Source organism: Hipposideros armiger, unplaced genomic scaffold (assembly GCF_001890085.2).
Source record: "Hipposideros armiger isolate ML-2016 unplaced genomic scaffold, ASM189008v1 scaffold_71, whole genome shotgun sequence".
Lineage (NCBI taxonomy): Eukaryota > Metazoa > Chordata > Mammalia > Chiroptera > Hipposideridae > Hipposideros > Hipposideros armiger.
In genome coordinates, this window is record NW_017731421.1 from 9,250 (window position 1) to 28,519 (window position 19,270).

Consider the following 19,270-nt stretch of genomic DNA (forward strand, 5'->3'; position numbering starts at 1 on the left):
GGGCAAGGGACGCCCGGCCCATTACCTTCACTGGTGACGCCCTTGGGCTCTTCCGCATCATTTCCCTGGGAAGGCAGAAGGAGGGGGCGTTAGCTGGGCCCAGTGGGCGGGGCGGGGTGGGGCCCAGTGGGCGGGGCGTTAGCTGGGCCCAGTGGGCGGGGCCCAGGCGGCTGAGCCAGAGGGACCCAGACTCAGGCTCTGTGGGCGAGGACTGAGCCCTGGCTCCACGCCCTCCTGGGCCAAAGGGCCTTGGGTGTCATCTGACTTCTCTGCGCCTCGGTTTTCTGCTTTTTAATACAGCGTTGTCGGGAAGATAAGATGGAGTAGCGCAGGCAGAGTGCCAAGAACGCGGTGCGGTGCCAGTGGGGCTCACTGAGCGCTGCTGCTTTTCCTTCCAGTGTCTAGAGGGGTGGACGGATTCCCCTCTGTGGTGGAAAGGCTGACACCCCCAGACTGGGGCCAGGCACGCTTAAGTTGGGGGCTTGAGGGTGGGGTAAGCCTCTGCCACCGGACAGAAACACATGGGCCCTTGTGGGACCTTGGGCAGAAACACGGTCTCAACAGTGGCCTGCAAGCGCCGGGGGGCAGGGTGGAGGGTGGGGGGAGCTCAGCGGGGTGCAGCAGGGCTCTGCAGAGCCCGACGCCCTGGGGGACCTCACACTGGCCCTTCTCTAAAGGGAAGTGCCCAGGAGGAGGCGGGTGGCTGGCAGATGGGGGACACTTCCAGCTACTGAGGTGTCCCACAGTAATGCTCCCCTTGTCACCCACTAGCTTGTCACCCTGCCCCATGACCAGCCACCTCCTCATGAGAGATGGGAGCCCCCGTCAGGTGGGCGCAGAGTGGGCCCGACTCACCACGTCAGTGGACAGCCACTGCTCGATGTCCTCCATGAGGCAGGCCTGAGTGACGGGAATCTGGAAGGAAGGGAGGGGCAGCACACTGGGCAACAAGGCCAAGGCCCCACCAGCTAGGGGTCTACCGGCCAGGTGGCCTGGGGCAGTCACCCACCCCTGAGCCTCCTCGCTTATGAGATGGGGTCAGTTGGACCTGCCTCTCACCCTCTTCTGGGGGTGAAGATCCTGGCATCCCCTCCGAGATGGGGCCCGTAATCCCGCCCACAGTGCCAGGCTGTAGGCAAGGGGGATGCAGGGCCAGTGGGCCAAGCAGGGCACGAGGAGGGGCCTCCTAACAGCTGGAGCAGGGCCACGAGGAAAGAATGGACGTCCGGATCCTGCACACTGAGGGTGCGGGTGGGGCTCCAGACCTAGGCAGGGGCTGAGCACAGGTGCTCAGGGGCATCTGATGGAAGAATGCACGCAGCCCAGACAGGGCCAGCCGCCAGGGGGTGGGGTGGGGCTATGACTGTGGCCAGGGGCCGCCATGCTCTGTCTCCCTGCATGTATGCAGACTCAGAGTTCATGACAGGAGGGCTGAGTGGAGGGAGGTGCCGAGCTGACCTGAAAAGGCCAGGCTGCTGACTCAGAGGGGCTGCGCCTGTGCACGGGGACATGTCACTCTGGGCCACAAAGCCGTGGGTTCTGCCACAAAGGCACCTGCACAGGGGTGGGGACTTCCTTCTCTAAACGCTTCTTCAGGGGAGAATGCGATTAGAGGTTCTGGGCACAGACTGGAAGCTGCACAGCCCCTACCTCAGTGCAGTGACTTTGGGCAGGGCACTTAACTTCTTTGAATCTCACTTTGCTCATCTTTAGAGAGGATAACGACAGTACCTACCATCCAGGTTGCTGTGAGGATTAAACGAGATGATGAATAGAGAGCTTAGCACAGTGCCTGGCACAGAGGAGATGCTCAAGAAATGCTCCTGCGTTTCCCCAAAAATAAGGCCTAGCCGGAGAAGCCCTAGCGTGATTCCTCCAGGATATGGAGGGCACGCGCCCCTCACATGAGGGTTTTATGACCTGTTTATGGAGAAGGGTGTCTTTTCCACAAACTCCTTCAGTTAAAATATTCAGTATGCCAAGGTGCCATATTTTGGCACCTAAAATCATGCGAGGTCTTATTTTCAGGGAAACAGGGTAGTTACCAGCTAACTAAAGACCAGGAGAATGGGTTTTTCTCCAGCCAAGCCAGGTCAGTCCCCAAGCTCTGTCCCCAGCTCCCGAGGCCCCCAGTGGGCAGCAGGAAGCCCAGAGAAGAGGCAGGAGCCGACTTCCCAGCAGCACCAGCGGCACCAGCGGCAGCGGCAGCCCGTGCTCCAGGCTGCCCACACCAGCTCCCTCTCGCACTCAGCTCTTTGCCGGCACTCGGCCCAGAACCAGGTGAGCCCCTGTCACCTCTCAGCTGCCAGAGGGGCTGCCTGGACCTTGCTTCCGAGTCAGGAGCCGGAAGTGGGCACCAAGGGGCCCTGGAAGCAGAGGTGGAGGGAGCAGGACCACGCTGAGCGCCGGGTTGGGCCGCGCGGGCCCTCGGCTGCCCAGGCACAGCGGCCCTCGCGCTCCTCTGGGTCTATCGGCCCCACTGCCTCTGACAGCACCACTGGGCTGGGACCCCTGCAAGTGGCAGCCCCAGCTCTCCGGGTAGCCCCTCCTCACCACGCCTTGTCTCACCATCCAGTCACTGAGGCGCTTCTCACTGCCACCTTCCATCTGGGTGAGAAAGGGTCACGCTGAGGGAGGCGGGAAGGGCAGGGCCACTGGTGCGCTGGCAGCCTTCTCCAACAGGGACACTCCTTTGGGGTCTGCCAGCCTGCTACTACCTTGGGTGTGTGTGTGTGTGTGTGTGTGTGTGTGTGTGTGTGTGTGTGTGCACGCGCGTGTGTGTGCGCACACGGGTGAAAAGGGACAAAAAGCAGAGGGTGTCACACTATGGGGTGGACAACAGCCCTGGGTCCCCAGAGCCCTGAGTGGCCTGGGCGAAGCTTCTCCCTTTCCAAAAAGACCCCGGAGGGTGGGCCTGAGCGACCCCAGGGCAGGTGCACTGAGCCAGCCCCAGTGGCTCTCGGGGTTTTCATGGGCATCTCAGCCTAGAAACACTGGTTTACCCAGTCCCCTCGAGTTTTACTGAGGGGCAAACTGGAGGCTCTCTAGGACCCCAGAGCAGATTGGTGGGGGGAGACAGTCCTGCCTCCTCGCCTGCGACAGACCCCGCAAGGGGCCTGGCACACATATCCATCTGCACGCCACAGGACTTGTGAACCGGGGGCAGACGCTGACTGCCACTTGATTCCCTTCTTACTTGGCTGGTGGAATCATGCTCTGACAGTTCAGTGAGAGTCTGACCACCAGACAAACGTCCGCACCTTGGGAGCAGGGGCTTCCTGACAGATTTAGGAAAGTCAAGCCCTGATCTGCTGGCAGTCACCGAAATCTCTCAAGTTATCAGACAGGAATGAGCCATAATGGATCAGTTTCTGCTTTCCTGCAAGTAGAGTGTGTGTCCTCCCTGTCCTAGCTGCACGGTGGTGTGGGAGAAGACGGGGGAATCTAGTTCTCGTCATGATCCCGAGTTGATGTTCCCATGGGCAAGGGACGCCCGTCTCTGGGCCGCAGCGCACTCATCTGCAACAGGAAGGGGTTGGCTGGGATGGCTGCCTGCTGGGCTGTGGACTCAGCTGCTGCCCACGAGAGGCCAGGTGGCCCGAGAGGGAAGTGCTTTCCGCAGGCTTCCAGAGTGTCAGGGGCCAGGATGAGGGCCCTTGGAAAAGGGAAGGCTGAGGAAGGGAGCATTCAGTTCTGCTCCTTCAAGCTTTGCAGGCCACCTGGGGACCTTGTTACCAGCACTGGCTTCAGAGTTGGACAGACCCGGGCAGATGACCTCACGGTTCTAAGCCTGGTGTCCTCCTCTGTACGTGGGATGACCGCACAGCAGTGCTGTGATCGTTAAATACTTCACTATGTGCCAGGCGCCATGCTAAGGGGGTTACATCTGTTGTCTCACTTAACCTCTCCCTGGGACCCAGTTTTCTCCTCTGTGAAGGCAGGTAATAACACACCTTAAGGGTCTGTGTGATGACTCAGTAAGAGGGACTGCAGAGCACAGGCTTGACAAACACCGCTTATGAAGAAAAATGATGGGACGCTCTGAGACACGGTGAGTAAGTGTGCTCTGGGGGGTGGCAGGTCACACAACACACACAGGGGACACCTGATTCCCTCGCTGCTGCTGCTCCCAGTGTTCCAGGTCTTGCCCTGTTCTGACTTGGGAATGACTCCTGAGATGCTGGGGACGTCCCTGGTGATTAGCTGGGACACCCCCTGCCTCCCCCCAACCCCAGTAGACTGGGTGGCTTCCACAGCCTCCTAACTGCTCTCCCAGCTTCCATGCTGGAGCCTTCTAAAATGAAAAGTCAGATAAATGTCCCCCTCTGCTCAAAATTGTCCACTGCTTCTACCTCATGCAAAATAAAACCCATGGCCCTCCCAGCTGCCCTCAGGCCCTTTGGTCCCTGCTGCCACTCAGGCTTCGTCTCCCACCAGCCAGTCACACCCTGGCCTTGGAAGCTCTGTACTGTCACCAGCCCTCTCCTCCGTCAGCCACTTCGTTGCCCCTGCCTCTCCAACTCCTGGTCCTGCTGTTTTCACCACCTCCCAAGGAGCGGCTCTGGGCACTGCCTGAAAGGCATCCAGAAACACATTCAAAGGTATGAGAATTGTGGGTGGAGTTCTTGCCAAGGGGGAGGGGCCACCCAGAGCGTGCTCAGTGCTGGCACGTGACTGTCACTCAATACACGTCAGCAATGAAATGGCACTAAAATGATGCCCAGCGTGCCACCTCCCTGTGGTTGTAGGGCTGGAAGGCAGGCCAGGAGCTGGGAGGAAATGCAAGGCTGATGGGCTGGGAGGGGCAGGGGCTGACGCTGCAGCTCTTGTTCTCTGTTCCCTTGTCCCCCTCTGTCCATACCCCTGCAAGTAACAAGTCTCTAAAGGAGGCCACGAGGGAGATTATTGCCTGAGCTCTCACTATGTGCCAAGCACCTTACATAAACCCTCTCACACATACTGTTATAAACATGTAGGTACTACTATCAGCCGCAGTATACAGATGAAGAAACTGAGGGTCAGGAAGGCTGGCCATCTACTCAAGGACACACAGCTGGTAAGTGGAGCTGGCTGGGACACGGGCTGCCAGACTCCGTTCCGTCTCACACTCAGGGCTGAGTCCTTGCTCTAACCCTCTCGCTGTGTGAACTTAACCTCTCTAAGTTTCCTCAGCTGTGAAATAGGAATAATCAAATGAGCTACAAAGGGGGAATTGAGAACCAAATGAGGCAAGGGCAGTGGATGTGCCAAGCCAGTGCCTGGCGCACGGGGGCGCCGGGGAGCACGCATTCCTGGCCTTCTTTCTGGACAGGTCCCCGGGTGGCAGCAGGGCCATCTGCTTACCGCTCCAGTGCTCTGCTGTCGGGCGTCCAGGGCTCCAGCCAGACCGTCTGTAGCTTGGGGGGCTTCATATTTTACCCTGAAATGCAGAGGCCACCATAGCTGTTAGATGCTGCCCTTGTTGCGCCAGGCATGCCAGCTGATGTGAGGATGGAGGGTGCGGTTGGGGACGAGCTGCACTCACATCCCCTGTGGGCTTGGGTTGTGCCTGGGCCGGGCCAGCTCAGGCCCCGGGAAGGGCTCCAACTCTGAGCCCTCTGGTTGAGGTCTCCGGGGTGCCTCTGGGAATTGCAATCAGGGGTGTGACTGCACGACACGCAGCAGCAAGGCTGGAGGAGTGAGGGAGGGTGCTGCTGGCCAAAGAACAAGGTTACCGGGGGCTATCACCAGTCACCAGATTTGGCCAAACTCCTGGGATGAGAAATAGCACCAATGGCCCCGTGCTCATGGAGTATTCCTATCTACGGACCCTTTTTTGAGCAGCTCGCATTGATAATTTTATAAATCGCGGTTCTGTGTAAGCTTGCGCTTGAATGGGGAACTCCCTCCCACTGCTGAAAACGGGCAGACGGCCGGGCCAGGTGCCAGTCAGCGCAGGCTCACTGCATGAAGACCTCCCCCAGCCCTCCCCTTCTCAGCAGCACGAAGGGAGGATTCACGAGTCCTAGGACACAGGGAAAGGTGAGGTGTCAGGTGGCCAGGGCTAGACAATCCAGCTGGAGCATAAGGGAGAGGCAGCCAGGCAGGAGAACAAAGGAAAGAGGAACTTCAAGCTGGGGAGCATTCCTGGCAGTGCAGGGCGTTTTCTCCTGCGGCGGAAACCAACCCCAGGGGGGCGGTGCGTGTGGGGTGGGGTGTGCCTGCAGGAGAAGCCACGACGGAGAAGGTACGTGGTCTGTCTCAGCACATCTGCTTTACCTCTGGGGTCTCATGCTCTCCCCTGCCTGAGCCTGTGTAAATGCTGTTCCCACGGCCTGAAATGGCCATCTTGACCACCCCCCACACACTGGCCAGGCCAGAGCCTAGTAAGCGCCTCGAGGACAGCACTTAGCACCGCATGGCAGTGGTCCATGTGCACATCACTCTCCCCCAAATTGCAGGCCCTGAAGAGCATGCTCTGAGTGTGCTTTTCTCTGTCCTTCAGGGCCTTGCTCTCCACAAGAGTGACAGTGCAAAAGCGAACCTCTGCTAGGCTGGCGAGCTGAGCCAGGTGCCAGGGGCTCTCGGGCATGGCTGGTGTGCTGCCTGCTAGGGCCTACACATGCGGGCGGGCCACCCTCCTGGCTGCAGGTCCCACCGGACTCATTAGCTTCCGCCTGCACAGCAGCCTCACAGTGCCCCTAACTCCATGGCAACGGTGAGCTGCTGGTCCCAGAGCACCTGGGCCTGGGAGTACACACTCTGCCCCAGACTACTCTGCTCACAGCTCAGGCCTGGCGATGGCCAGTGGGCAGGGCTGTGGGCAACCCATAGACCTGGGTGGGCTACACCTAGATTTGCTGATGTGTAGAGGGTATCTCCGGCCCTCTGGAAGTCCACCGACAGTTCCCAAAGACACCAGAATGACCACTAGGGAGCCGGGGGGTCTGCTGGGAAGGTTCCTTAATCCAGAGCTTCCTTGGCTGTCCATCCTGGCTGCCCCCCGCTCAACCTTGGGGCCACATGCAAGGGGCTGCTTCTCTGACAGGCCTGTAGGGAGCCTGTCATGGGAGTTGAGGCAAGGGGCTGGCCCTGGTGGACACTTGGCTGTGTACCTAGACTGCTGAAAGCATCCCCCTGAAGATGGACAGTCCCTATGGAAGGACAGAACCCTAGCTCTGGGACACAGTGGGCAGACCCAAGTGGGGCAACAGGGACTTCTCTGGAGATTAAGGATGGCTATGCAACAAGAGAAATGACTGGACAAGCCCATGAGGACTCACCAGGGACCTCCCTACCTGCCCCAGAGGGCTTGGTGCACACTGTACAGTGCAGTGGGGACCTGGGTTGGGCTGGAACCAGACAGCCCTGGGCTCCCAACCTAGCGAGTCAATCAGCTGCCTGTCTGGGGCAAATGACGCAGCCTCTCCGTGCCTCGGTTTCCTCATCTGATCAGATTATGGAAGATTCTGGCACACAGCAGGTCATCATCCTACAGGCGATCCTTCTGCCCATCAGCCCTGCCTGTGTGGCATGCAGCCCGCCACCTGGCCACATGGCTCTCCAGGCCACGCGGGGCTGACTCGGGGAAGGAACCCTGCCATCCTGAGGGGGTGTGGGCAGGGGGCCGTGTGCTTTTCCACATGGTGTGCCCAACCAGCACCAGGTTCAGGGACCTGAAGAGAGGCCCTCCTGATAGGGGGCGACCCAGACTGCAGGGGCCAGGGCGGGGCCGGGCCACTCACCCTTTCCGTTGGTCAGCCAGCGAGCTGCCCCGCGTCAGCGCGAACATGTCAAATTCGTCTTCCGGCCCGCCAGAGGTCTCCAGAGACTGCAGGCCAGCCCTCACGCTGCTGGAGCCCAGGTCTGCGGGGCAGAAAGGCCACATGAGTCTGCCTGGCAGTGCCTGTACACACCCTGGCCGGGCTGCTCCCTGCCAGGCCCATGGCTGCTTCTGGATGAGCGGCATGGGTGGGGGTGGAGACAGGATGGGACGGACGGCTGGGGCAGGTCACTTGCTGGCAGCGGGACTGAGGGCACGGTCACTTCCTCTCGTAATTATTTCCGAGGGCTTCGCATGAAGCAGGGCGTGAATAACATTGAAACTCATGACAGTGATGTGCCTATGTTTGCTAACATGTATCAGGAGCGACTCTGGGCCTGGCACTGGTCTAAGCCAGGTTCACACGAGCTCATTCAGTCCTCACGACGGCCTGTGAAAAAAGGCCCATTCTTGCCCGGGACAGAGGAGGAAACAGGGACACAGGATGTCTGAGTGACTGCCCAGGCTCACTCCGATGAGCCAGGCCATGGAGGATTCAGCGTCGAGGGGCCATCTCAGAACAGCGGCGTTTCTGAGGTCGGGGAGGCCCAGCAGTTGTGGGGCATGTGTACTGTCCTGGGCGCTCAATCTTGTAGCGAGATTCAGCTTGGGACACTGCTGAGGTGGGGTCTGGGCTGAGGTTCTGCTGTTGGTGCTGCAGCCCCAACTGTGTTAACAGGAGGGCACCCCCAGAGCTGCAGGGGTGCCCCACACTTACTCATTCCTGCCAGCTGGGACGAGAGGTTGCCAGTGGCGGCCGGGTCAGGGCCCATGTCGATCAGGTCCGTGGCCGCCTCCGCCTCCGCCTCACTTGGGGCCTGAGGGGGAGAGGGGGATGCAACCATCATCCTTCTTGCCTGCAGCCTCGTTCCCTTCTGCTCGAAGCTCTGGCACCTGCAGCCTCTGCCCAAGAAGCTGTCACCAGGGCCCTGGCGGCTATAATTTAGGAGTTTTTCTTCCTCCCCTTGGCCTCTAGCTCTGCTCCCTCTGGGGAGGTGCGAAGACCCTTGGGCATCAGCTGGTAGCAGAGCCTTAAAGGGACAGTGACAAAAACATAAGAAGGGGGCTTCCCTAGGAGCCTAGATAGGAAGGCACATCCTGTTCAGAATATCCGGGGGTGAGGGTGGGTGGGGAGGTGAGCACAGCTCTCCTTCTCCGTTAGCATGAGCATGATTTAGTCACAGGATAGAAGTCATTTACCTTGGCAGTCTGGCCTGTGCGGAACCGCTCAAACCTATGGGACAAAAAAGAATGGAGTCAGGAAGACAGAGCGAGGCCCCTCCAGGCAGAGCTTTTCACACCGCAGGGCTCCAATTCAATGCAGTGGGTCACTTAGGGTGACAACACATCTTGTGTGTTCTGGACAGACCCAGTTGGTGCCTGCTGTCCCCGGGGGATCATTAACAGTACCTTTCTTTCACTTGCAGAAGTGTCCCAATTTGCATTATCAATTACCTGGCCACTCTAGTCAGGACTAGCAGAAGGCAAATGAATCAGAATAGGCTAGAAGAGAAAATGGGATGCGCAGCATACGGTACAGGTAAGTACTGTTTTGTGAAACTCATTCATTATATGCTTGTGTGTGTGTGTGTATATGCACGCGCGCCTGCGCCGGTGGTTCTCTGAAGTGGTGTACAAAAGACACACACCTTATACTGCACGGAGCCACGTAGACCTCACTCAGGCAGGCCAGGTGGCGGGCGAGGCGATGGAGACCTTGGTCTGGGGTCTGTTCGAGGCGTGGCCCTGTCACTTGTTAACTGTGGCTGTGGGTAAATTATGTGACTTCTGAACTTCAGTCTCCTATTAAAAAGAGGGTGACAGTGGGACCTGCCTCCCAGATGTGAAGATCAGGTAAGTACACTGAGTGACTGGGCACAGAAAAGCACCAGGCAAAAAGCCAGGCCTGATGACAGTGGGTGTCAGAGGGGTTCCAGTCACCTCACAGCCCATACCCTGCAATGGCAGGGAGGGGACGCTCTTATTTCACGGGCCACCGAGCAGCAGAGGCGGGCAGATGTGGCCTGCAGCAGCCCCACCCTACTCTCAGCTGATTTAGTCACGCACGGAGTGTCTGCTGATGGATATGAAATGAACAAGGGGCAGAGGAGGCTAGAACCACCGGTGTCCTGGACACTGACTGCTCAGCGCTTTCCAGGCATCACTGCATGGACTCCCAGTTACCCTACAGAGCGGGTGCCACCATGAGCCCCGGTTTACAGATATGGAGAAAGTGTGGGGGACGTGTCATTCCTGCAGGTCCAGCACCCCTTTCTCTCTTTTTTTGTAACAGCACCTAAGTGCTCCTCTGGGAAGCTGCTCTTCTATTTCCCGTCATCTCCCTGGTGGGGCTGCCACCAAGGCCCCCTCCCTCCTGCAACTGGCAGGCACAACAAAGCTGAGCCAATCAGAGTTTCTCTTGGGGAGCTGACTCCTGAACAGAATGATACAAGGTGAGCAAGCGTTATTGATGGCAACACCCTGGGGACATGGTCCAGCAGTTTCTGTCCGAGACCCCTGAGCTGCCATGGGGTCTGTCCTTCCTGCGCTGTCGGGAGGCCTCACTGTTTCACTCTTCTCTGGATTCTAAGAGCTATCCATTTAATAGAGGCTATTCTCCTAATTAATGCTTTTTCTGCTTAAGCCAGCCAGAAATGCTTTGTGTAGCCTGCCGTCAATGAGCCCTAATTAAGTCAAGTAAGTGGTCCCAGGGCCCCGAGCCAAGCAAGGGGGAAGCGGGCAAGGACAGACCAGGCCTGTCTGGCCGCAGGCCCACACTCTCAGCCCCCACCGCTGCCATCTCTGGGGGCTGGCTACAGGGACACAGGCGCAGGGCTAACTGGCGAGGAGATGAGAGGGGTGGAAGGCTGGGCACGCATGCCCACACTGGGAGAAGACAGGTGAAGACACACGCATTGGCCGGCCGGCCTGGGGTTTGAGAGGGAGATGAGAGGTCAGCTGGTGAGAGGGGATCAGGGGAACGGGGGAAGGGTAGGGAGAAGGGGGCAGGGGGGGCAGTTGGCCACATGCCAGGGGAAGAGGCGGCTACCGTTCGTGACGCAGGAACACGTTGTTGAGATTGTCGTTGACAATGAGCAGCTCCTCCGTCAGCTGCTCATTGGCGATTCGGGGGATGAGCTCCAGGACCCGCTGCTGCATGGCTCGGCACGTCCGGTTGAGCTCCTGCCGAGGAAGGAAGCGACTGTGGCCACTGGACCCAGAGTGAGGTCACCGCTAATGGACGGGCTCTGGCCTCTGGGTGTGCCTTGGAGGACGGGGAGGTTTCCAGGCTGGACCTCAAGCTGCACAGAGTAACTTCAGGGGTTCTGTAAGCGAGCCTCTGCATTTCACTCCTACGTGCTCCATGCTAACGTTTACCACACAGGAGACACCCAGCATGTTCAACGCTGCTGCTGGTTGAACCTGGCTTCGTGCAGACTTCAGAAGAAAAGTTTCTGCTGCCATTTTTGCTAAGTTGAAAAACTGAAACTTCCAGGTGGCTGGCTGAACAAATGGCCACTTCTCTGGGTGTACTGGGGTTTTTGTAACCAAGATATAAAAAATGAACAGGATGACTCCAACTATTACCCACAAACCCCAATTTTGAATTTTTGCCTCCAAATTTTTCACCAACTTATTTTTAAAAACTTTTATTTTAGAATAATTTTAAATTTATAGAAAAGTTGCCAAGGCTACAGAGAGTTCTTACAAGCCCTTCGCCCAGCTTCTCCTTAGGTTGGAATTTGTCAAAACTAAGACATGCGATTAACTCAATTACAGACTTCATTCAGTTTTCACCAGCTTTTCCATGAGTGCCATTCTGTTCCAGGCTCCCACACTGCATTTAGTCGCCATGTCACTGACTGGCTTTTAATACTAATTAAATACTTGCTACAGTGTTGTGTATTTAAATTTGTTTTGGGGAAAAAAACCAATTTAAAGCCCCAGCATTGTGAGTTTTTCATTGGTAGGACCGAGTGTTGCTTTTTTCAGGTCCCCACCACCAGGTGGACAGGTGCTCACCTGGGTCACTGTCTTGAGGTCCAGACAGTTGTCAGGCCCTGGTGACTGGCCACACACCAGCCCTTTTTCTCCTGGAGGCATCGTAAGACTAGGCACTGCCTCAGCATTGATTTTGGTTCTTTTTTGGACCCTGTTACTGACCCCCTCCCTAGGTTAAACCTTCTTCTCCTGAGCTTTCCTTATCTGCCTTTAGCGAGTGGCAGGATGGGCATGAGTGACTTTCAACATCTGGTGGGCCTCCCTTCACTTCCTCCCATGACCGAACACAGGTATGGCTTTGTTCCCACTTCCTTGCCCTCTCAAGAGCAGAAGTGGGAACCAGGCCCCCAGGTTCAAATGCCAGCTCTGCGGCTCACCAGCCATGTGATCCTGGGCACACTACATGACCTCTCCTTGCCTCAGTCTGCTGACCTGGAAAATGGGGATAAGAGTATCTACCTCACGGGAGAAGGTGAGGATTGAGTGAGTGCATGTTTATCAAGCAGCCACATCAGACTGGCACATGGGAAGTGCTGAAAGCATGTGAGCTGTCCCTGTGTCAACCTCGCCTGCCGGCTCCAGCAATCACTCACGCCCACATGGCCCTGGCTTAGGACATACCAGGTTAACCGCGCTACGGCCTCCTGCTGCCTCGCTCCTCTCATAAACCCTCACGGAGTCCTCACATTCATGTGTTCCTTAAACTCCAAGACTCCGACTTCACTCCCATCTGAAGGTAAGGACCCAATCAAGCACACTGCGTCAGCTCGGTTAGGCACAGGGACACAGGGATGCGGACAACACAGCCCTGTCCCGAAGGAGTTTGAGGTCTAGCGGGAGACCAACACAAAATGAGACGATCACACTAAGCACTCAGTGCCTTCATGGGACCTGGTGACTCCTGGGCCTCGGGGTCCCCCAGCTTTCTCGGAACCTCTATGAATTGATCTCCATGGTATGGGGGGAGGGAGGTGCTTTCCCCAAACTCAGCTCCTTCTGTTCCAGTGCCTGCCCCTCCTAAGTTGGGGATGGGACTGTGGGAATATCATGTGACACAGAGGAGTGAAACTGACAGCTCCCACTTGCCTCAGCTCCCGAGACCAGCCCCCCTCATTTCAAAGCCAGCACTGCTCTCTCACGCCTGCCTGCTAAGCTGAGTATTCTGAAAGGTGGAAATCTCACCTTCCAGTTTTTTCTCAATACCATTTATTGGGAACTTATTCTGAACCAGGCACAAGGTGGGCAAAACCTTATTTAATTCTCATGCTCAACTCGTACCATAGAGGCGGTTATCAGAGCACTTACAGATGAGAAAATTGAGGCAGAGGGGCTATTCTGTTCAAACCAGAAAGCTATGGAGCCCTGAATTCCAATCTGATGGAGTGCGAGGTCCCTGGTTTAACATCTCCCACGGTGACCAAGGAGCTCAGCATAAAAATTGTAGTGTGGGTGGGAAGAAACGTGTGTGGACAAATGAGCAAGAAGTCACCTGGCAGGGGCGAGCGGGGGAGGGGGCGGATGGGTGCTCACCTGTAGCAGCTCCAGGTCTGCCGGCTCTGCCTGGGTGGGCACCAGCTCCGTCAGCATCTCCGACATCACCCTCACGTTCCCACTCACCATCTCCAGCTCGCTGCGCAGCTTCCCAATCTGAAACACACCGTCGGCCGTGGTGAGAGGCCAGGGGCTGGAGCCGTTGCCGCTCACAGGGCCAGGGGCTGGTGCACCAGCCCTGGGTGTGGTGCCTGCAGGAGCTGACCTTCCAGCACCCTCTCTGGCTCCCGGGCACAGCCCTGCTGAGAGGCTAAGAGGCCCGTAGTGGGCTTGCCCCCACTCCCACAGGCCCCCCTCACAGAGGCGTTACCAACCGTTACCATCTCCGAACGGGGAACCTGGTGTAGGGAGAGGCCAGAAGGAATGAAGCAGAGGGAGAATGCACCACAGAGCACGGCCAGAAGGCTCCAGTGTCTCCCGGTCCAAGGGCAGCTAACGAGGCCCCGGAGGGCAGTTCCTCCCAGGGGAGAGGAGGGAGTCAGCAGGCCCGCATCCCTCCTCAGGTGATGGGATTTTACCCTGTCCCTAGGATGACACGACTTCCCCTCTCTCCTCTCCTAGGATTTTGTCTTGTTCCTGGTCTGTACCTCCTAATCTGTTTTGGTATCCCAGACTCTTTCCAGCATGAGTCCCAGTGCCCCCCGCTGGAGAAATAGCACTTGTTAAAGGGATATTAGCAGGTTTTCAGTGATTAAAGGGTCCAAGGTCTTGGCCTGGGGAATCATACACCAAGTTGCACAGGTGAGGGAGCAGAAGGCCAGTGTCTCACGCTGTGGGGCTCTGCGGGGCGTTTAGTTTCCTCGTGAACACTGTACACTGTGGATCCAGTAAGCGATCAGTATCGAAGTCCCAAAATGAATCTGGCTGAAGAGCCCTTTGATCGTGGAGTATCTCGTGGGTCTAGTATTAAGTGGCTTAGATCTTGGGAAATGCTCAGTCTAAATTATGTGACCTAGTTGATTTCAGAATGAGTGTCACCATATAATTCATGTTGCCTGTGATAGCAGCTACCAAGTGCCCAGCGTTTAACGTATATTGCTCATTAAACTTGACCACAGCCTTATGGGGCACCTATCATTACCCCAGCCTTTACAGATGAAGATGTGGGAGCGCAGTCACAGGTAGTACATCCACGAAAAACGTTTGCTACATTTGGCCTATTTAATGAACACTCGGTAAAGCGAGTGGAAAAACTACTGATCACAAACCCAGAGTGTCCAGGTCAGATGGGACCCAATTACAACGGAGTCTGAGAGTTACATCACTGCATGTTTGAAAGTCTTAACGTGTCCCAGGAGACAAAAGGGGACTCTGAAATTAAACAAAGACTGCTCAGTTTTGTTTAGTGAGAACCTTCTTCCACTAGATATAATCAGTCTTAATCCACACACATGCTAGGCTTCAGGCAAAGTGATTAAAATCATAACCAAGTCAGATATATTTTGGATCACAGGGTGATTTTACAATTTTATGTTCCTTTAATTAGTTGGCCAGTTAGGAAAACTTTTCTAGTAATATTTGTAACTCTGGGAGGTGATTTTACAACTTGCCATAAGCTATCAAAGTACAGGAGTTTCTCTTCAAACAGGTTAGGGTGTTAAAGGCTGTTGGTGAGTTGATTTATTTATAAACATCCAAACGATACTGTACAAGAGGATCAGTGGGTACACTCTGGAAAGTCAAGTTTCACTTTTGTTTCCATCATATACCTGTGTCTCTCTTACCAGCACTTTTAGCAGCCAAGCTTATATACTCAGCTGATGTGATGGGTATGAAGTGTGTAAAACACCTCAAAAGTGGGCATGCTGACAGTGCAAGGCCTTGACCCACCTCCCGGGAGGCAAGTTTAAAATGACTGAGCACTCAGCTAACTGTGGTCCTGGCTGTGGCTGCAGACGTCCCTTGTAGGGGGTCAGGCTCTGCATGCCACAAACTGCTCAGGGCCAAGAGGTGGGTCACCTGCCTCCAGCTTTAGGAGGAAGCAGCTGAAGGACTGGGGCTAAGCCAGTGTGCCACCTAGTCTGAGGAGGGTAACTGTTCACAGCCGCTCCCAGGGCGCTGGGAAAACCTGGCCCCGCTCCACCCCCGGGAAGCTTACACGAAGCAACCATCAGGGTGCAATGCAAGGGGTTTTCAACATTATTTTTTGTGTGGATGTCTTAAACCTGTTTTTAGCCAGAACCTCTGTTCAGATGAAATCTTATCCGCCACACAGGGAAAGCAGAGCTGCTGTGGTTGAAGGCGCCACCTTCTGGGCACTTCCCTATCCTCCTGCTGCCCGAAGGGCTCCATGGAGAACACGGTTTGGAGGACAGCTGAGGTACAGGACAGAGCCTGCTTGGAGTAAGACAGACTTGAGCTAGAATCCCAGCTCTGTCTCAGATGAGCTATGTGGTTCTGGGCAAGTGAATTTATCTCTTTGAGCCTCATCTCCCAAACAGGAAGAATAATGGGGCTGTGGGGCTGCTGTGAGGAGCGAGTGGAGGCTCTGCGACTGACAGGGGCCCCTCCGTGACATGAGGGGAGGGGCCAGGCCCACCATCCTGCCCTCATGGCTCTGACCCAGGCTTGTTCACCTGTTCAGCGGTTGGTGCAATGGGTGTGTCGCTGGGGAGTGCAGCCGGGGTGGGCAGAGGAGCCGTGTGCTGGCTAGAGTCCGCTTGGTGGCTGGCGTCAGTGCCCACAGAATTCTGTCCTGATGGAGTCTCCAAGCTGAACACAGTCTAGAGGGCAAACAACGGCATCAGCGAGGCTGGTAAGGGCCCCCGGAAGCCAGGGGCTGACAGGAAGTAGCTACAGAAACCCCTCTGGTGACCACTCCTGCCTCCCCTACCCACTGGCCCGGTGTGAGTGTCCTCACCCTCTGGGGTGTGTGGATGGGTGACAGCATGTCTAGGTCGGTCATCGGGAACTCCAGGCCCTTCCTCCGCAGGTCCTCATAGACGGCGACAACACCTGTCAAATCGGGCGAGCTACGGAATGCATCAGCCCAGGACTGAGAGGGGACAAGGGGACACGACCTGTAACCACTGTTCACTGACACCCTTGGAAGCTCTCTATCTGCCTCCGAGAGCAGAGATCCCATCCCTGACTTTCTGGTCCTTTAACTACATCACGCAGACAGCCCACTCCATCGCCAAGGCCCACAGTGGACGAGCCTCCCCACCTTCAGAACATCCAGTCAGCAGACAACCGAGGCGGCCCCAAACGAGCAGCAGATCGAAGCCGACAGAGGAAGAGCAGGACTGGCGCAGGCACCTTTCTCCCTGGCCGGGGCCCGGAGCTCTCTGCCCGGGAAGGAAGCTGGTACTGAGCTCCCCCACCCGCCCTGCCTGTCCACACTCACCTGGATGAGGTTGAGCACCTTGTCATGCACGATGGTGGGTGGGTTGTTCTTGGGCAGGATGGTCCTCACAAGCACGCCCTCCACGAAGTCCTGGCTAGCCACCAGCACGTGGAAGCGGTGCCCGCAGTTCTTGACGCAGGTTTCCAAGACCTGGAGGCCGTGAGGTGCCCGTGAGCACCAGTCAGAGGAGGGGAGCGCCCAGGACCCCCACGCTCACACTCCACTTTTGTCCCAGAGGGCAGCCTGAGGTGAGACCCTGGAACATGGACAAGCAGGGACGATGCTGGGGTTTGGGGATTGGTTTACTGGGGAGTGGGGCTGGAGTGGGCAGAGGGCAGTGTGCTGGCTAGCGGCCCCTCGCCGAGCGGCCTCAGGGCCCACAGAATCCTGTCCCGATGCTGTTTCTGAGCTGAGTACAGTCTGGAGGGGAGGTGGCTCTCTGGGTAGAAACCACAGAGAAGTTTCAATCAAAAGGTGACCCTGCGGCCGAAGGAAAAGGCGCTAACCTCCCCTCTCCACTCCTGATTTCCGTTCCTGGCAGGAGAACTTGCTTTTTAGGGTAGCTGATTTACCTGGATAAAATGTGCTATGGGGGAGGCTGGGACGAATATCCTCGTCCCCACTCCCCAGCCAAACCCACCCTGACAGCCAGGATGCCCACTCACACCTGGCTGGTCCTGTTATGGGCAAAGACTGTCCTCGGCCATGGCACTTGTTTTATGTTCAGATTTCAGGGCGTCCAAGTGCCAATCAGCGTCCAGCTTGGCCTGCCAGGCTCTCTGGCCCCTGAGAAGCTTGGGTTCACTGAGTGTCTATGTTACCCGGCAGACCCTCTGGGCCAGGCTCCCCATGACTGGTTCTGGAGGGAAGGGAGCCTCAGTGTGCCTGCTCCCCATGCCAGCAGGTTGGAGAGAACGTCTTTCCATATGCCCTTTCTTGCCACCCATGTCTGCCAGCAGTGTAGACAGGACAGTGCTTGGCCCACGGACCTTTCCTTCCCAGCACTTGGAAGAGGAGACCCCCTGCAGGGCCAAGGGGAAGGCCATCCATGGACAGACAGACAGACAGGACACTCACCGTGAGAGCCAGCATCACCTCGTGGAAGTTCTTATTCCCCACGATTCTTTTCTTTATTGCTCGAAAGGCATCTTTGGGACTGGGCAGGACAAAAGGAGGGTCGGCTCTTATTAACTGTCCTCCCTGGGGCCCCTCTGTTTTCTGTGTATCAGGTTCTAATTACATCACACCGCCTGCCTCACCAAAACCCTCCCAGTAGATCATGAACACATGGCAGAGATTCTCAATGTGTGTGGACCAGAATACCTTCGGGGGAGGTGTGTTTGTTAAAAATGCAGAATCCCAGGCACTGACTCTCGACCCTCTGAGCCAAATTCTTAGGGGATCTGCATGCTTACCACGCCCCAGAGGCGTCTTATACAGACTGCAGTTTAACATGAACCAATCGCAGGTGGGCACAGAGTCCTCACGCCCTATCTGACCAGTTCCTCTATGCACCAGCCTCCCACTCAAGTCTTATTAAGTACCCACATGTGCCGGCACCATGCGGGGTGCTGGGGACACATTGGGGAACAAGACCACACAGCCCTGCTTTCAAAGGTCTCGTGTTCCAGGGCGATGGGCGTAAGTGAGGGGAGCAAGCAGGTCCTGCAGCACGAGTGAGCGGGTGTGGGGAGGCGCCGGGGAAACCTTCTCTGAGGAGGTGGCACTAAGGCTCAGCATGAAGGATGAGATGGAGCCGGCTGGCGGAGCAGGGGAAGTGGTTAAGGTGGGGACAAGAGGCTGGAGCAGGGCCCTGGGTGAGGAGGAACTGAGATAGGCCATGCAGAGCGTGGAGGGGGGTGGGGGAGGGCTAAAACATGGTGGGGAGGGTGGAGAGGGAGCCCTGAAGGCCTGGGCGGCAGCCTGCTGTCCCTGTCCCATCGTAACTCCACCTCCATCCCGGTGCCTCCCGCCTGCCCCTGGCCTCCAGCCCTGTACCGGTGAAATCAATGTTCTCAGCCGACCGCTCTTGCTTAAAGGCCTTTGTGGCCCCCCAACGTCCACGTCCTTGCCCACAACGCTTCCTAGTCCTCCATGTCCCTGGCACGCGCTGCCACAGGGCACTAACCGGGGCCTGCTGGCTAAAGATGCCTCCTAGGGGGCAGGGGTGGCATCCTGTTAGACACCTTGCCTCCCCCAGGGCCAACCTCCTAGGCCAGCAGGTGGCTGCTGGGGCCTGTCCTGCTGTCTGACCAGGCGTTTGTGTGCCTGTCAGTGCTCACCAGTCAAGGGCAAGTCAGGAGAATTGGGAACCCTGACGTGGGTCCCCCAACACAAGAGGAGGTGGCAGGAAAGCCTTCCTGGGGACAGACCCCATGAGGGGGCAGAGCAGCAGATGTCTGTCAGGGCTGTGAAGGACAGGACACGCAGGGTGAGGGACCCTGTCCCAGAAGTGTGAGGGTCCTGGGACCCTCGGGGCTCATTCTGGGGGAAGCTGGTGTCCGCTCCTGGCTGGGCTGCTCACCTGTGGCCACTTCAGCTTCAAAGGGACTTGTCTCCACTTCTTATAC

The 19,270-nt window shown here is 57.0% G+C and overlaps 1 protein-coding gene across 2 annotated transcripts in view; it reads right to left on the reverse strand.

The window, feature by feature from the left end:
* The window catches only part of TOM1 (target of myb1 membrane trafficking protein), a 34,659-nt gene that overhangs the window by 986 nt on the left and 14,403 nt on the right, over nucleotides 1-19,270 (reverse strand). The window contains exons 3-15 of one of the 2 annotated variants that reach the window (XM_019642591.1): nucleotides 17,778-17,856; nucleotides 16,701-16,850; nucleotides 16,215-16,349; nucleotides 15,931-16,077; nucleotides 13,334-13,450; nucleotides 10,851-10,984; nucleotides 9,002-9,035; nucleotides 8,520-8,619; nucleotides 7,725-7,845; nucleotides 5,344-5,419; nucleotides 2,569-2,607; nucleotides 856-915; nucleotides 26-65 (exon numbers count right to left, since the gene is read on the reverse strand). In XM_019642591.1, coding sequence (XP_019498136.1) covers nucleotides 26-65; nucleotides 856-915; nucleotides 2,569-2,607; nucleotides 5,344-5,419; nucleotides 7,725-7,845; nucleotides 8,520-8,619; nucleotides 9,002-9,035; nucleotides 10,851-10,984; nucleotides 13,334-13,450; nucleotides 15,931-16,077; nucleotides 16,215-16,349; nucleotides 16,701-16,850; nucleotides 17,778-17,856 — 1,232 coding nt within the window. The remainder of the gene's footprint in view (nucleotides 1-25; nucleotides 66-855; nucleotides 916-2,568; nucleotides 2,608-5,343; nucleotides 5,420-7,724; nucleotides 7,846-8,519; nucleotides 8,620-9,001; nucleotides 9,036-10,850; nucleotides 10,985-13,333; nucleotides 13,451-15,930; nucleotides 16,078-16,214; nucleotides 16,350-16,700; nucleotides 16,851-17,777; nucleotides 17,857-19,270) is intronic. The other variant, XM_019642592.1, reaches the window with a different exon arrangement.